Raw genomic sequence first — 14,542 nt, 5'->3', positions numbered from 1 at the left:
TGTTTTATGCGAAAGCTATTATTAAAATGCAACCGTGAAGTTTTAAAGTTTATTTATTAGTCACAAGTAGGCTCACATTAACATAGCAATGAAGTTCCTTTGACAATCCCCTAGTCTCCACATTCTGGTGCCTGTTTGGGTATACAGAGAGAATTTAGTATGGCCAGTGCACCTAACCAGTACATCTTTCGGACTGTGGGGCACCCTGAGGAAACCCATGCAGACAAGAGGCAAACATACAGACTCCACACAGAATCATGTGCAGAAAGAGGCCATTTGGCCCATCAGGCATGCACAGACAATATTCCCACCCAGGCCTTATCCCCACATATTTAATTTGCTAGTCCTACAGCAACCTCCACACAGACAGTGACTCAAGCCAAGAATTGAACCTGGGACCCTGGCGTTGAGAGGCAGCAGTGCTAACCACTGTGCCATGGTGCTGCCCTATTTCAAAGTCTCCACTGTGGCTGTTTATTCCAAAGTCTGTCTCTTGCTTGGGAAAAGGAAAGCAAGTTTAGCCAGGCTAAGCTGCCAGAAGTGGGTACCCTATACGGTCCTGCATGTCAGAAAACGGGAGTATGGGGCCAAGTGAACACACTTCGCTTTTCTCAGTTTTCATGCACCAAGTTAATGGGGTGGGGGGGGATGGGGGCGCGAATAAAGCAAATTAAAAAGCAAACGATTTCTTAAATTGATGAAACCAACCCGTTGCTACATGTTGATGTTGATCATGGATGATGGATGTTGGCAGGACGCAAAGAAAGGTTTTAGGAGGGAACAGCAGGCACACAACACACAGACGGATGCATGGGTTTTCACATAGTGTGTTGATTGGATGGCGTGATTCAGGCGACCATTGGAGAAAATAAGGCACAGAAACAAGAGGAAATGAGAAATCAGATGAGCGAAATCAAACTCAGGTCTTTTTCTTATAATCAAAACGAAACATCACTTGAATCATATTACAATCCAGCAAATCAGTGTTAGAACCTTTACATTGGTGTCAAAAAGGACAAGCTTTGGTAACACAGAATGCAGGTTCATTGTGGATTTACCAGAAAGATAATCAATACAAACATAAAAAGCAACAATTTTTCATTCAACTGATGGTGACCTCGAAAGTTGAATGGCAATTTTACAGTTGAGTAATTACGTGACAGCTAACTCATCTGTTGCCATCAGCTTTTAAGAGTTCGCAGCAGTTACAAGCACATCACTAAAATATTTTCTTATCAAAGTTCCTTGTTACTTATCGTGGAATCCCCACAGCGAAGGAGGAGGCTATTAAGCCCATCGAACCTGCACCAACAACAATCTCACTCAGGGCCTCTCTCCGTATTCCCATGTATTTACCCAGCTAGTCCCCCTGACACTAAGGGGCAACTTAGCATGGACAATCCACCTACCCACACATCTTTCGGACTGAGAGGAGAAACCCAGGCACCCGGAGGAAACCCAAGGAGACATGGGGAGAATGTGCAAACTCCACACAGACAGGGACCTGAGGCCAGAACTGAACTCAGGACCCTGGCGCTGTGAGACAGCAGTGCTAACCACTGTGCCACCGTGCCACCCTCGTCCAGGCGATTGTTGTACTGCATCGGAGGCCATTTTAAGTCACTAACCTTTAGTACAACCAGGTCACCATTTGTGGAAGATATTTTACTTTACAATTGTTGAAGTGTGCATTTTGCAGTGCTCTGACACTGATACAAAGTCTCATTCAATGGCACTGCAGATCAAGCTTGGGCACTGAGATGCCATGCTCAATTTGCCCTGCTTCCTGGTTTAGCAGTGATCAGTTAAGCACTGGCAAATTGGGCACTCTGAGCTCAATTCTTCAATCTGCCTTCCCGTCAAGTGAGGTCCTTCTCCTGAAATGTTTGTTTCTCTTCCCTCGTCGTGTGGCACACCAAGGCAAGCTTTCATCTGTTCCCATTAAGGGTTTTACCTGCACCAGATTGCTAGCTTGTCACCAGAAGCTTACAGCTTGAGAGGAGCCATTCCACATCAAATGTGATTGATCTGCTCTTACCGCCAGCCCATGGGTGTGTTGGAAGGATTTTGCATTACAAATGCACCTTCCTTGGTCATCAAGTCCTGGGATGGGACCCGAACCCGGAACTTCTGGCTTAGAGATATGGACACTACCCAGAGGCCTTTATTCCCCTGAAATAAGCCCCATGAAACCTTATCTCCAATAAGCTCCGTCATTACAATTCTATTTTTAGTGAATTTGAAACACAGGGGAAGCAGAAACCTGAAGACCAAGTTCTGTGGTGCAACATTATCCAGAAACCTCAATTGGGAATACCTTTGTGATGACCAATAGGATCAGCCTTGACGGTGATGTTACCACAGTCAATTAGCCTACCAATCATCACTGCCCAGGATCAAACATATTGCAAAGTTGGGTATGGTCTTGAGGGCCTACCAATGCCAAGGAACCCGAGCCCAAGTAAGTAGCTTCAGATGAGGAAGAGATTTTTTTAGTTCAAAGGTAATGTTCAAAGTATCCCTTCGCTAAAGTGGCTGTAAATTTACTGGAGAATGAAAGATAACCTCACGCTAACCCATTCCAACTAACTGGCAGTAACATGTGATTGAAGTAATCTAGAATTGTCATTCCGAAATAAATATTCTGAAACAAATAAAAATTACATTTGCATAAATACAAATGCATTGTTTATTAATTTGGATTAAAGATTCAACAATGATAGCTATATGTAGATAGGGTTATAATAATTAATCAGACATTATCCTAGCGGAAGTGCCTTTTTAATGCATCTAATGAGGAACTGTTTCATAGTTTAATCACATACACATCAGCCAGATGCGTCATCTGGGTGCTGGCCTGAATATCTTTCACATTCTGCAGAAATTCTAAGAAACTCTCCCTTTATAGGAAAGCTCAATTTACTTCCTGGCAATGGTTTGCGAGGAAATTCATGTTTACATTTCAAACCTAAATGCTTGAATATGAATGTTGAACATTTTAATTTGCTGAAGCTAAGGAACCTTACCAATCGTAGTTGAGGACAAAACGTTGTGTGAATTCAAGAAGAAATTAGATATCGCTCTAGGGGCTAAAGGGATCAAGGAATGAGGGGCGAGGGGCAGGGGGAATCAGGGTATTGAATTTGACAATCAGCCATGATTAAAAATGAATGGTGGAGCAGGCTCAAAGGAGCAAATGGCCTACTCCTGCTTCTAGTTTCTAATAGAACCCACAGAATTCCGAAAGTACAGAAGGAGGCCATTTGGCCTATTGAGCCTGCACTGACAACAATCCTAGCCAGGCTCTATTTCTGTAACCCCAAGTATTTACCCTGTCAGTCCCCCAGGCACTAAGGGATAATTTTAGCATGGCCAATCAACATAACCCACATACTTTTGGAGTGTGGAAAGAAACCCACGCGGTCACAGGGAGAACGTGCAAACTCCACACAGACAGTGACCCGAGGCCGGAATCAAACCCAGACTGAATGATGCTTGAATGTGTGTCATGGCAGGGGAGGGGAAGGGGGGGGTCATTACTGACCCTCCGCTATCTCTTCCAAGAAAGTATACTTGCAGTGTGATATAGTAACTCGTGTGAAAACATATTACCTTCAACGCTGTAACTGTGCAGGAGAAATCGTAGTTGAAAGTTCTCAATGCAGCCCTCGTTAGGTTGGGTTGATTGGCTGTGCTATATTGACCTTAGTGTCAGGGAGATTAGCAGGGTAAATGTGTGGAGTTACAGAAATAGGGCCTGGGTGAGATTATGGTTGGTACAGACCTGATGGGCCAAACGGCCTCCTTCTGTACTGTAGGGATTCGAGGGATTCTACTATTAAGAACAAAATGTGTAGGAATCAAATGTGCCGTGAAGTTAACTTGTGCAACTTATTACTGATAAGTTCTTGTCAGTGATAAAAAAGATTGAAAGGGCCAACATGTGCTGAACACAAGAGACTATGCAACTAAGGCCACCATTAAAAAAAAATCAGTGCCATAACCTCACAGGCAGATCTGCTCAAATGTACAGCATTTGAGGTTCTAAGTTGAGAGGTCAGCCAGCCAGATCACTGTATAAACAGGGGAAGCAGTGGTGTAGTGGTATTGTCAGTGGACTTGTAACTCAGCGACTCAGGGTAATGCTCTGCCAACCCACCACAGCAATTTGAATTCAATAAAAAATCTGGAATTAAAAATCTAATAGTGACCATGAAACCATTGTTGATTGTCGGAAAAACCCGTCTGGTTCACTGATGTCCTCTATGGAAGGGAAATCTATCGTCTTTACCTGGTCTGGCCTACATGTGACTCCAGATCTACAGCAATGAGTCTTAATTGCTCTCTGAAATGGCCTAGCAAGCCACTCATTCAAGGGGCAATTAGGGATGGGTAACAAAGGCCAGCCAGCCAGCGACACCCATAACCCATGAAAGAATAAACAAAAATACAGGTGAGAGATGCGAGTCATCTTACCTACCAAGGTGGACTTGCTATTCCTCCCCTTGTTTCATTACTTTGGAACATAAATTGATCTTAGATTGTTAACCTGCACTGAAAAACTCTACAATGCAGGACTAGCCAAGTGCACAGCAGAACTTGGCTAGCATTTCTGGACAGCTCCCAGATGGTATCCAGCGCCAAGAGAAATGATGCTGATGGATATTGACCTGTTTGTAGAAACATACTGACAAAACTTGGTGGCTGATGCCAGCTAAACAGCTCTCTGGTGAGTCCATACCCAGGAACTGCTCATTAACTTGGAAATTAAGGCTTACTTCAATAACAGCAGAGATTTATATGTGGCAAGTACATTATACTGGAAGTACTACAGCATTGTAATTCATCTTTCAAAGTATTTGTCGTGGAAAGGCTATTTAAAAAAAAATCATAATTCTGTGCAAGGAACGTTTGCTGCTGCACAAATCTTGGAATCCAATGAATCCTCTTCATATAAATTTAACTGCACCAAAATAGTCAATGTGGTGCTTTATCGCTTTTTACATTAATTATTTAACAATAGCAACAACATACTGGGTTCGTTGCTCACATTGAGAAATTGTCAATCTCCTCAGGCGTGCTGCAAAAAAAAATGACCTCAAAACAAGGGCTGATACTAAAAAAATGAAAAAAATATGAAGACAGGAACTTGTGTTGAAAATATTAAGGGTAAACATCAAATGTCATACTGTTCGATTTTTCTCTGCATTTCCCCCCCCCCCCCCCCCCCACCCCCACTTTATACAATTTCATTGAAACATAGAAAATAAAATCAAGAGTCGGCGCTTCAAGTCTGCTCCAGCATTCATTTTGATTATGGCTGATCATCAAATTCAATATTGTGATCCCAACTTCCCCCATATCCCTTGGTCCCTTTAGCCCCAAGAGCTACATTGAATTTCTTCTTGAAATCACACAGCGTTTTGGCCCCAACTACTTTCTGTGGTAGTGAATTCCACACACTCGCCATAATTTAACCTCACCTCAGTTCTAAAAGGTTTACCTCTTATTCTCAAACTATGACCCCTAGTTCTGGACTCCCTCCAACTTGGAAACATTCTTTCTGGATCTATCCTGCCTAATCCTGCTAGAATTTTAAAAGTTTCTATAAGATTCCCACTCACATAATTCCAATGAATGTAATCTAACTGATTTAGTCTCTCCCTGCATGACAGACCTGCCATCTCAGGAATCAGCCTAGTAAACCTTTGCTGCACTCTCTCTATAGCAAGGGCATTGTTCCTCTGATAAGGACACCAAAACTGCACACAATAGTCCAAGCATGGCCTCACCAATGCCCTGTACAATTGCAGTAAAACATCCCCATTCCTCTTGCTATGAAGGCCTGCATATCATTTGTCTTCTATACTACCTGCAGAACTTGTGAGCTTACTTTCAGCAACTGATGCACTGCCGCAGTTTCTGGGGAAGGCTGAAGAATGGGTGTCATCTAAAGCCAAATGGGTGGGTAGCCTTGTCCCATTGAATTAGATCCCGGGTAGAAACCACTGACTGATCTGGTATCAGAATCCTCAGGGGAGAGTATAAAATGAGACTTCCATCTGCAAACCATCTGGCTGATAGAATCCAATCCCAGTTCCCAGAAGGGAAAGGATGTTTTACCAGATTAATATTCAATTTTTTCCCAATCTGTTGCCTTCAGAGACTGGAGTGGGCAAGAGCGCTGACAGCAACACAATTCATTTGTGCCATTCTCCTTCACGCTCATTAAATAGGAGGAAAGTAGAGTTGAGGGGTAGGAGTGGGGAGAGAGAGGACGTTGTGCAGAGAAAGAATAGGTTAGAAGTGCAGTGAATCAGAAGGATGCCATGTGCATTTTTCTCAAAGCGTGACAGCTCTGCTTTTAGTTGCACTGATTTTTGATCCACAGTTGATTGAAGAGCAAACAAGTCCTAGAAAGAAAGTCTGAAACCATAACCATATAATGCAAGTTCCATAATATTCCCAGCTACCCCATATAAAGAATACCTGTTGCAGTTCAAATCAAGGAATACAAGAAATCCTCTTCATGTAAATTTAAATAACCCAACATAGCGAATGGGGTGCTTTATCACTTGTTTGGGTCAAACCGAGAGCACGAGAGTTCAATTCACCATTGCACTTCACCTCAATAACTGGAGTGACCCTAGTTTGTCAACCTCCAGCGTGATTTTGGGCAGATATACTCACCGCCAGTTCAGTGACTAAGATATCAGTTATACTTCCCAGTACAGTTACAAAGTCAAACACATTCCATGCATCGCGGAAGTAATTCTGCATAAAGAAAAGTAAAAAAAAATCAGTTAAAAAGTCTTTTTTATTAGTCACAATAAGCTTATATTAACACTGAAATGAAGTTACTGTGAAAATCCCCTGGTTGCCTCACTCTGGTGCCTATTCGGGTACACAGAGTGAGGTTAGCATGGCCAATGCACCTAACTCCAAGTTTCATCCTGAGCCACTTAACGTGGCTCTAAGTGAGTTTAATTTAGTTTATTTATTATGAGTCACAAGTAAGGCTTACATTTAACATTGCAATGAAGTTACTGTGAAATTCCTCTAGTTGCCACAGTCCAGTGCCTGTTCAAGTCAATGCACCTAATCAGCACGTCTTTCGGACTGTGGAAGGAAACTGGAGCGCCCAGAGGAAACCCACGCAGACATGGGAAGAACGTGCAAACTCCACACAGACAGTGGCCCAAGATGGGAATCAAACCCGGGTCCCTGGCGCTGTGAAGCAGCACTGCTAACCACTGTGCTACCTTGCTGCCCAATTTCAGATCACTATCAGATAAATGCCCATCTTTGTACCAACTTTCTTGCGGTTGCATGACAGTTTGAATCAATGACTCGATTCTGTTGTTGTAAGGGGCTTTCAGTTTCACTTCCTAGTTGCTCAATGTTAAATAACCCCATGACGCACTTTGGGGCAAGGTGCAATAACACCAGCAGAAAGCAGTCTTATGTTGCAGTGCAAAAGATTCACAAATTTGAATGGACCAAGCTGAAACTTTTTGTTGCGATAAAGCTTTAGGATGGGCAACTGTTTGTCAACTTTCAATTTTAACCAGATCCCAGAGATTGGACCTCGCTGCATGAACACATACTGTAATGACTTTGATCAGGCCATTGAGGTTGGCCTATTGGAATATGAACTCCCCGACTAAGGAGTCAGTTGATAAGCCAAGGTCTTTTCCTTGTATTTGATTGTGAGTGTCAGTTCCACTGGCACTCCCAAAGATGGACTGCTGACTGAAAGGGTACTGCTGTTGGAATTGTAAATAAAGGGATTTTTGTGAAGGGACTTCTGCCTCCAAAGACTTATTACACAGACATGGATCACCAGTTTCCCCAGAAGGACCATAATACAGAATTTTGCCACTGTAATTTGGATCTTCCCACCTTTGTTGCTTTGGGCTTAATACCTCTCTCACAAAGTGCTTACACAATGAACACCCTTAGAATGTGGTGTATTGCTAAATCAGTATCAATGATGATAAAAAGATAAAGAATACCGCTTTGATAACAATTTTTAAACTAAGTTAAGCTTTTCTTCACTTTTTGGCATTCTATAGTCACTTTATGGAAGCAGTCATAAATCATAACATTCAAGAAAGGTATCATTCAGAAACGGTGTGAGAGTGCTTAGGACTAATGGCAACATTTCATAGAATCCCTACAGTGCAGAAGGAGACCATTCAACCCATTGAGTCTGCACCGACCACAATCCCACCCAGGCCTTATCTCTGCAACCCCTCAAATTTACCCTGGCTAATGCCCCTGACACTGAGGGAGAATTTAGCATGGCCAATCCCCCTAACCCGCACATCTTTGCGGTGTGGGAGGAAACCCATGCAGACACAGAGAGAACATGCACACCCCACAAAGACAGTCACCCGAGGCTAGATTTGAACCTGGGCCCCTGGCGCTGTGAGGCAGTTATGTATGAAGTGAGCAGCAAAACTTTGCAGCTCAGAGATCAAAAATCTCTTCTCCTAATCAATTGAACGGTTTCACGTTGCATTTTCAAAGCATTTTCTTGCGCTTTCCGGAAACATCCCAGAGAGCCTTCCCGAACATTGAATGACTTTTACAGTAAGAGCTACGTTATGTAGACAAATGAGACGTGCACACGGCAGATGCCAGGAGAGGCAGCTGTTTTGGTGGAATTTCTTAAGGAAGGAATAAAAGGAAGGAGAATTTGCTGCTCTTTCTTAGGGCAATGAGATCTTTTGCAGTTTATCCAAAGAAAAGTGTTCAGATTTGTACAAGAGTAGATCATGTTCTCAAAATCTGAAACACGACTTAAAATCATATCCCAACAAAACCAACCATGGATTGTGATTCATTGACATGAAGGTATTTATGGAGCTGCAGCTTTTGACTGGCTAAACTTCGCTTTTTTTTCTATTTGATTGTATCAAATGTATTTGAATCAACATATTCATGAGATCGGTTTCCGTTCTGAGGTATCTCGTGACTTGTTTGCCAGTTGAATCGAAATGTAACATACCAGAATACCGAACGCAATAAGTTTCAGCACGCACTCCATGGAGAAGAGGAAAGTGAATAACATGTTCAGGTACTGCAGCATTCTGTCATAGGGATCGGGTGCATTGTAGAACTACATATAAAAGAACACAAGAATCAGGTGCGGTCCTTGAGACAAAGTCAATTTAAAAGAAAACTGCAAGGTTACAATTTCCATAACAGGGAATGAAATAATTTCCTGCCCAGGAAAGATTGTTTCACTTAAACACAGCTGTGCTGAGGGTTTTAGAAAACTGTTTTATGTTGCAGGTTGATTATTTGAATCCAGGAGTGCATTCATTATTCATCGATGTCCACATGAAACATTCATCAGCACTTCCTCCATTCAGTCCCAATTATGCAATGAGATGACATTGACTACTGCTCTCTGATTTCAAGTGCCAACGAGTGAGGTCCAAGCAACAGCTTCCCACTCTATTCCTGCTGGTTTGCAGCTCTTCCTCAAGGTTTTCTCAACGGGCGATGCTAATCTTACAATCACCAGCGGGAATTGGACGAGTGGCAGCTGTCTTTTGCTGCCTCCTTGTTGCACCACACGACAAACCTCATGCTATCACTTAATGTGGCTGCAACATTTACGCTCTGCATGTCCCACACTGCAAAACAATTCGCAAAGACGAAATGGCCTGCGATTTCCGACTGACTACAAAAGCACAGCACTGCAGCACCACTTCACATTCGTGTGATGTGACTCAATGCGGATGTGCATTATTATCCAGTGCACTGTTCTGATACATAATTGTCCACCTACTGCATGAGATAAAGCCATTATTGGTCAATTCTGTCAACTGACCAGAAATATACAGACAGGCAAGCGCCAGGCAGATAGAAAGGCAGTAAGTTGGTGACTAGTGGAGTGCCCCAGGGGTCGGTGCTGGGGCCTCAGCTATTTACCATTTATATCGATGATCTGGAGGAGGGAACCGAGTGTATGGTGTCGAAATTTGCTGATGACACCAAGATTGGGGGAACGGCAAATTGTGCGGAGGGTGTGGAGAGTCTGCAGAAGGATCTAGATAGGCTGGGCGAATGGGCCAGGAACTGGCAAATGGAATTTAATGTTGGCAAGTGTGAAGTTGTCCACTTTGGTAGGAATAATGGTAGGAAGGACTATTACTTACATGGCGAAAAACTGCAACATGTGACGGTGCAGTGGGACCTCGGGGTCCTTGTGCATGAGTCGCAAAAACCCAGCCTGCAGGTGCAGCAGGTGGTCAGGAAGGCGAATGGGATGCTGGCCTTTATAGCGAGGGGGATTGAATATAAAAGTAGGGAGGTCTTGCTGCGGCTGTATAGGGCACTGGTGAGGCCGCAGCTGGAGTACTGTGTGCAGTTTTGGTCACCGCACTTACACAAGGATATTTTGGCCTTGGAGGGAGTGCAGAGGAGGTTTACTAGGCTGATACCAGAGTTGAGGGGGTTGGACTATGAGGAGAGGCTGAATAAACTAGGCTTGTACTCGTTAGAGTTTAGAAGAATGAGGGGAGATCTCATTGAGACATATAAGATGATGAATGGGATGGATAGGATAGAGGTGGAGAGGCTCTTCCCGCTCAGAAAGGACAGTAGGACTAGAGGGCACAGCCTCAAGATAAAGGGGGGGCGGTTTAGAATGGAGTTGAGGAGGAACTTCTTCACTTAAAGGGTGGTGAATCTCTGGAATTCTCTGCCCATTGAAGTGGTGGAGGCTGCCTTGCTAAATATTTTTAAGACGCGGGTTGATGGGTTTTTGATAGGCAAGGGGATTAAGGGTTATGGGGAGAGGGCGGGAAAGTGGAACTGAGCCACGACAGATCAGCCATGATCTTATTGAATGGCGGGGCAGGCTCGAAGGGCTAGATGGCCTACTCCTGCTCCTATTTCTTATGTTCTTATGTTCTTAAGTTTAAAAGTAAAGTTAAAGTTTATGTCTTAGTCACAAGTAAGGCTTACATTAACACTGCAATGAAGTGAAAATCCCCCATAAGTGTGATATGATATACTGAAGATGTAGTTGCCAAAGGTTGGAATCATGCAGCCTCGGGCGAGGTTCGTAAAATCCCACCTGAGGCCAACGGAGATTTCCGTTCCGCTAGCCGCGCCCGGACTGATTCCAGAGTGGGCAAGGCGGTAAAATTTCAGCCACAGAGCAGGATTTTCCAGCCGCGCTCGCCCCAAGACCGGAATATCCCGCCCAAGGCCAACAGACCTGTGCGTGGTTCACCCCTACCCACTACGGCAGGGCGGAACAGAGAAATTCCACTCACAGAATCCCCGCAGTACGGAACAGGCCATTCGGCCCATTGAGTCCGCGCCAACTCTCTGACAGGGCATCTTACCCAAACCCGCTTTCCTGTGGGTCATACTCAGACGTCACTAAGAAAGTAAAACACCAATTTTAAAAAGATGATTGCTTGATAATATTCTAGTTTTTCTTGGGAAATTGAATCACTGTTCCCTGGTTGATTTGGCTGCCACTTATTTATTTATTTACCAGTTATCTTGCAATTCAATTTTTTATTGAGTGTTCCATTGAAGGCATCATGAAAATTTATGCTTCTGATTTTTATTTAAATTCCCACATGGGCTGTCTTATGTATGCTAATTGGAGTTTTTATTACACTTTCCATACAATGCGCTGTAATCAACCACACAGGGCCTCTCAATAAATATAAAGATGAAAGTCAACAAATCAGTCATTCTTAGATATAAACACCAACAGACATTAATGGTGTGAAGTGATCATCAACAGTAGCCATGCCGTTCACTAGAGCAGCTTAAAATTAAATGACACTACCAACCAATTTAAATAATAAGTTATTTTTGTCTGGTTTCAGAGTTCAAATGACAGTGATAAACCAATTCTTCATCAAACTACAAACTCCAATAGGTGCTCCTGAATCAAATTACAGTTTTGCAATCAGTCGCTAATCTTACAATGGTCATATGGTTATAAACTTTAGCGAGGCAAATGTGTGATCATTCCACTACCAGAAGACTAGTCGACAAGCCAATTAATTGACTTCTAGTTAAAAGTTTATTTATTAAATGTCACAAGTAGGCTTATATTAACACTTACTGTGAAAATCCCTTAGTTGCCATGCTCCGGCGCTTGTTTTGGGTACACTGAAGGAGAATTTAGCATGGCCAATCCATCTAACCAGCACGTCTTTTGGACTGTGGGAAGAAACAGGAGCACCGGGAGGAAACCCAACGCAGACATGGGGAGAATGGGCAGACTCCACACAGACAGTGACCCAAACCTGTGCAGAGTGCAAAGAGAGTGCAGAGGAGATTTACTAGGATGCTGCCTGGTTTGGAGGGTAGGGTCTTATGAGGAAAGGTTGAGGGAGCTGGGGCTTTTCTCTTTAGAGTGGAGGAGGATGAGAGGTGACTTAATAGCGGTTTATAAGATGATGAGGGGGATAGATAAAGTGGACTTGCAGAGACTAATTTCCTCGGGTGGATGTAGCTGTTACTAGGGGGCATAACTATAAGATTCATGGTGGGAGATATAGGATGGATGTCTGAGGTAGATTCTTTATTCAGAGAGTGGTTGGGGTGTGGCCTGCACTGCCTGCTGTGATAGTGGAGTCGGACATTTTAGGAACTTTCAAGCGCTTATTGGATAGGCACATGGAACACAGCAGAATGATAGGGAGTGGGATAGCTTGATCTTGGGTTTGGACATAGCTCGGCACAACATCAAGGGCCGAAGGGCCTGTACTGTGCTGTACCGTTCTATGTTCAAACTGGGAATCGAACCCAGGTCCTTGTGAAGCAGCAGTGTTAACCGCCGTGCCACCTAGCACGTGGCATCCTCAGCGATGACACTTGCTCTTGAACTATGGGTGATGACATAAAAAAGGCATCATCAATTCAGCTACCTTTCACATATCCCTCCCCAGTGTTACTTCAATTGAACATCCACTGATCCAACGTTGCCCAAGGTCAAATTTGTCACTATCACTGCGCAGGATTGTGTAAATATCTCATTGTGCACTGAAATTATTACCATGCCACTGTCACCCCTGATATTTTTCAAAACAGAAGAATTTAGCTTTATCACGAAAACTGACAGAAGTACAATTACTGACTGTGCTTGAAGTGCAGCACTTACTCCAATGTTGCAGAATGTTGGCTGATGCACCTTACCTTCATCATCAGCACTACGGTATTGATTGCGATCATGGCCATTATAAAATATTCAAAGGGAGGGGAGACAACAAATCTCCACATCTTGTACTGGAAAGTTTGCTTGTTCTGTGGCATGTAGCGAGTTAGCGGTTTGGCACTTATAGCAAAATCAATACAGGCCCTCTGGAAAAGAATTGGACAGGGTTACCACCATGGGCCCATTTCTTGGCTCGCAACACTCAAGGGGCAAAGTCAAACTTACACAATTTCCACATGCGCTGCTCAAATAAATACTCAGGTGACGGTTTGCACTGCTTTCTTTTTTTTTCCACCTACACTTCCTTAAAACCTGGGCCTTGTGTTGAGTCAGGATGTAGGAATTAAACACAAATATGAGGAGAGGAGAAAGGGAGTAAACTTACAGCCAGCCATCAGAGTAATTTGACTGATTTCACTCGTAACATCACTCATTTTCATTCTCTAGCCTCCTGCACTAACTCTCTCATCATTCTTCAGTTGCCTCTCACTCTCTAATACTTCTGCACTTCCTGCACTATATTTACACTCTTTGCTCCTATATATTCTGGATGCCCTCAATCCACCGTCTCTGCCCCTTGTTTTCAACTCCTTCCCCATCCCACAGTCAGATGCTATTCTGCATTCACTAAGTTAACATTAAAGTTAAAGTTTATTTATTTGTTGCAAGTAGGCTTACATTAACACTGCAATGAAGTTACTGTGAAAATCCCCTAGTCGCCATGCTCCAGCGCCAATTCAGGTACACCGAGGGAGAATTTAGCATGGCCAATGCATCTAACTGGCATGCCTTTTGAACTGTGGGAGAAAACCGGAGCACCCGGGAGAAATCCACGCAGACATGGGGAGACATGCAGATTCCGCACAGACAGTGACCCCAAGCCGGGAATCGAACCCAGGTCCCTGGCGCTGTGAGGCAGCAATGCTAACCACTGTGCCACCGTGCCGCCCCCATCCTGTATTCACTCCCTAAGCACAGTATACCTACCCTCTTTCCTATATTAATGCCATTCAATCTCTGCACTATCTATTCAATATCTCTATTTATCATTGACCACTCTCTCTCTATTCCATATTGCACATTTGAATTGTGTCTTTAACATGGAACACACCTCTTCATCACTGTTACACCAACAGTCCAGTTTCCGTTCTCAAACTAGATCAGCCTTCTGGCATTTTTCATTCACTGAGCTTTCAGAATAATTCGGTTTAATATTACGACATGTCAAAGTAATTGACTGCAAATGGGAAATATCGCGGGAATGTGGAATTGAAGTAGAAGATCTTGTTGAATGGTAGAACACAGTCCAAGGGCCAAATGGCCTACAGCCTGCAGTTC

The 14,542-nt window shown here is 43.5% G+C and overlaps 1 protein-coding gene across 1 annotated transcript in view; it reads right to left on the bottom strand.

Annotated features, from left to right (window-relative positions):
* cacna1ba (calcium channel, voltage-dependent, N type, alpha 1B subunit, a) overlaps positions 1-14,542 on the bottom strand; it is a 621,447-nt gene that overhangs the window by 82,093 nt on the left and 524,812 nt on the right. The window contains exons 29-31 of the mRNA XM_080212160.1: positions 13,186-13,350; positions 9,014-9,124; positions 6,691-6,774 (exon numbers count right to left, since the gene is read on the bottom strand). Of these exons, the coding sequence (XP_080068286.1) occupies positions 6,691-6,774; positions 9,014-9,124; positions 13,186-13,350 (360 nt within the window). The remainder of the gene's footprint in view (positions 1-6,690; positions 6,775-9,013; positions 9,125-13,185; positions 13,351-14,542) is intronic.

Source organism: Carcharhinus amblyrhynchos, chromosome 25 (assembly GCF_965287045.1).
Source record: "Carcharhinus amblyrhynchos chromosome 25, sCarAmb.v2.hapA, whole genome shotgun sequence".
In the NCBI taxonomy this organism is placed as follows: Eukaryota; Metazoa; Chordata; class Chondrichthyes; order Carcharhiniformes; family Carcharhinidae; genus Carcharhinus; species Carcharhinus amblyrhynchos.
Note: the sequence above shows the minus strand (reverse complement) of the source record. Positions and strands in the feature narration are given on the sequence as shown.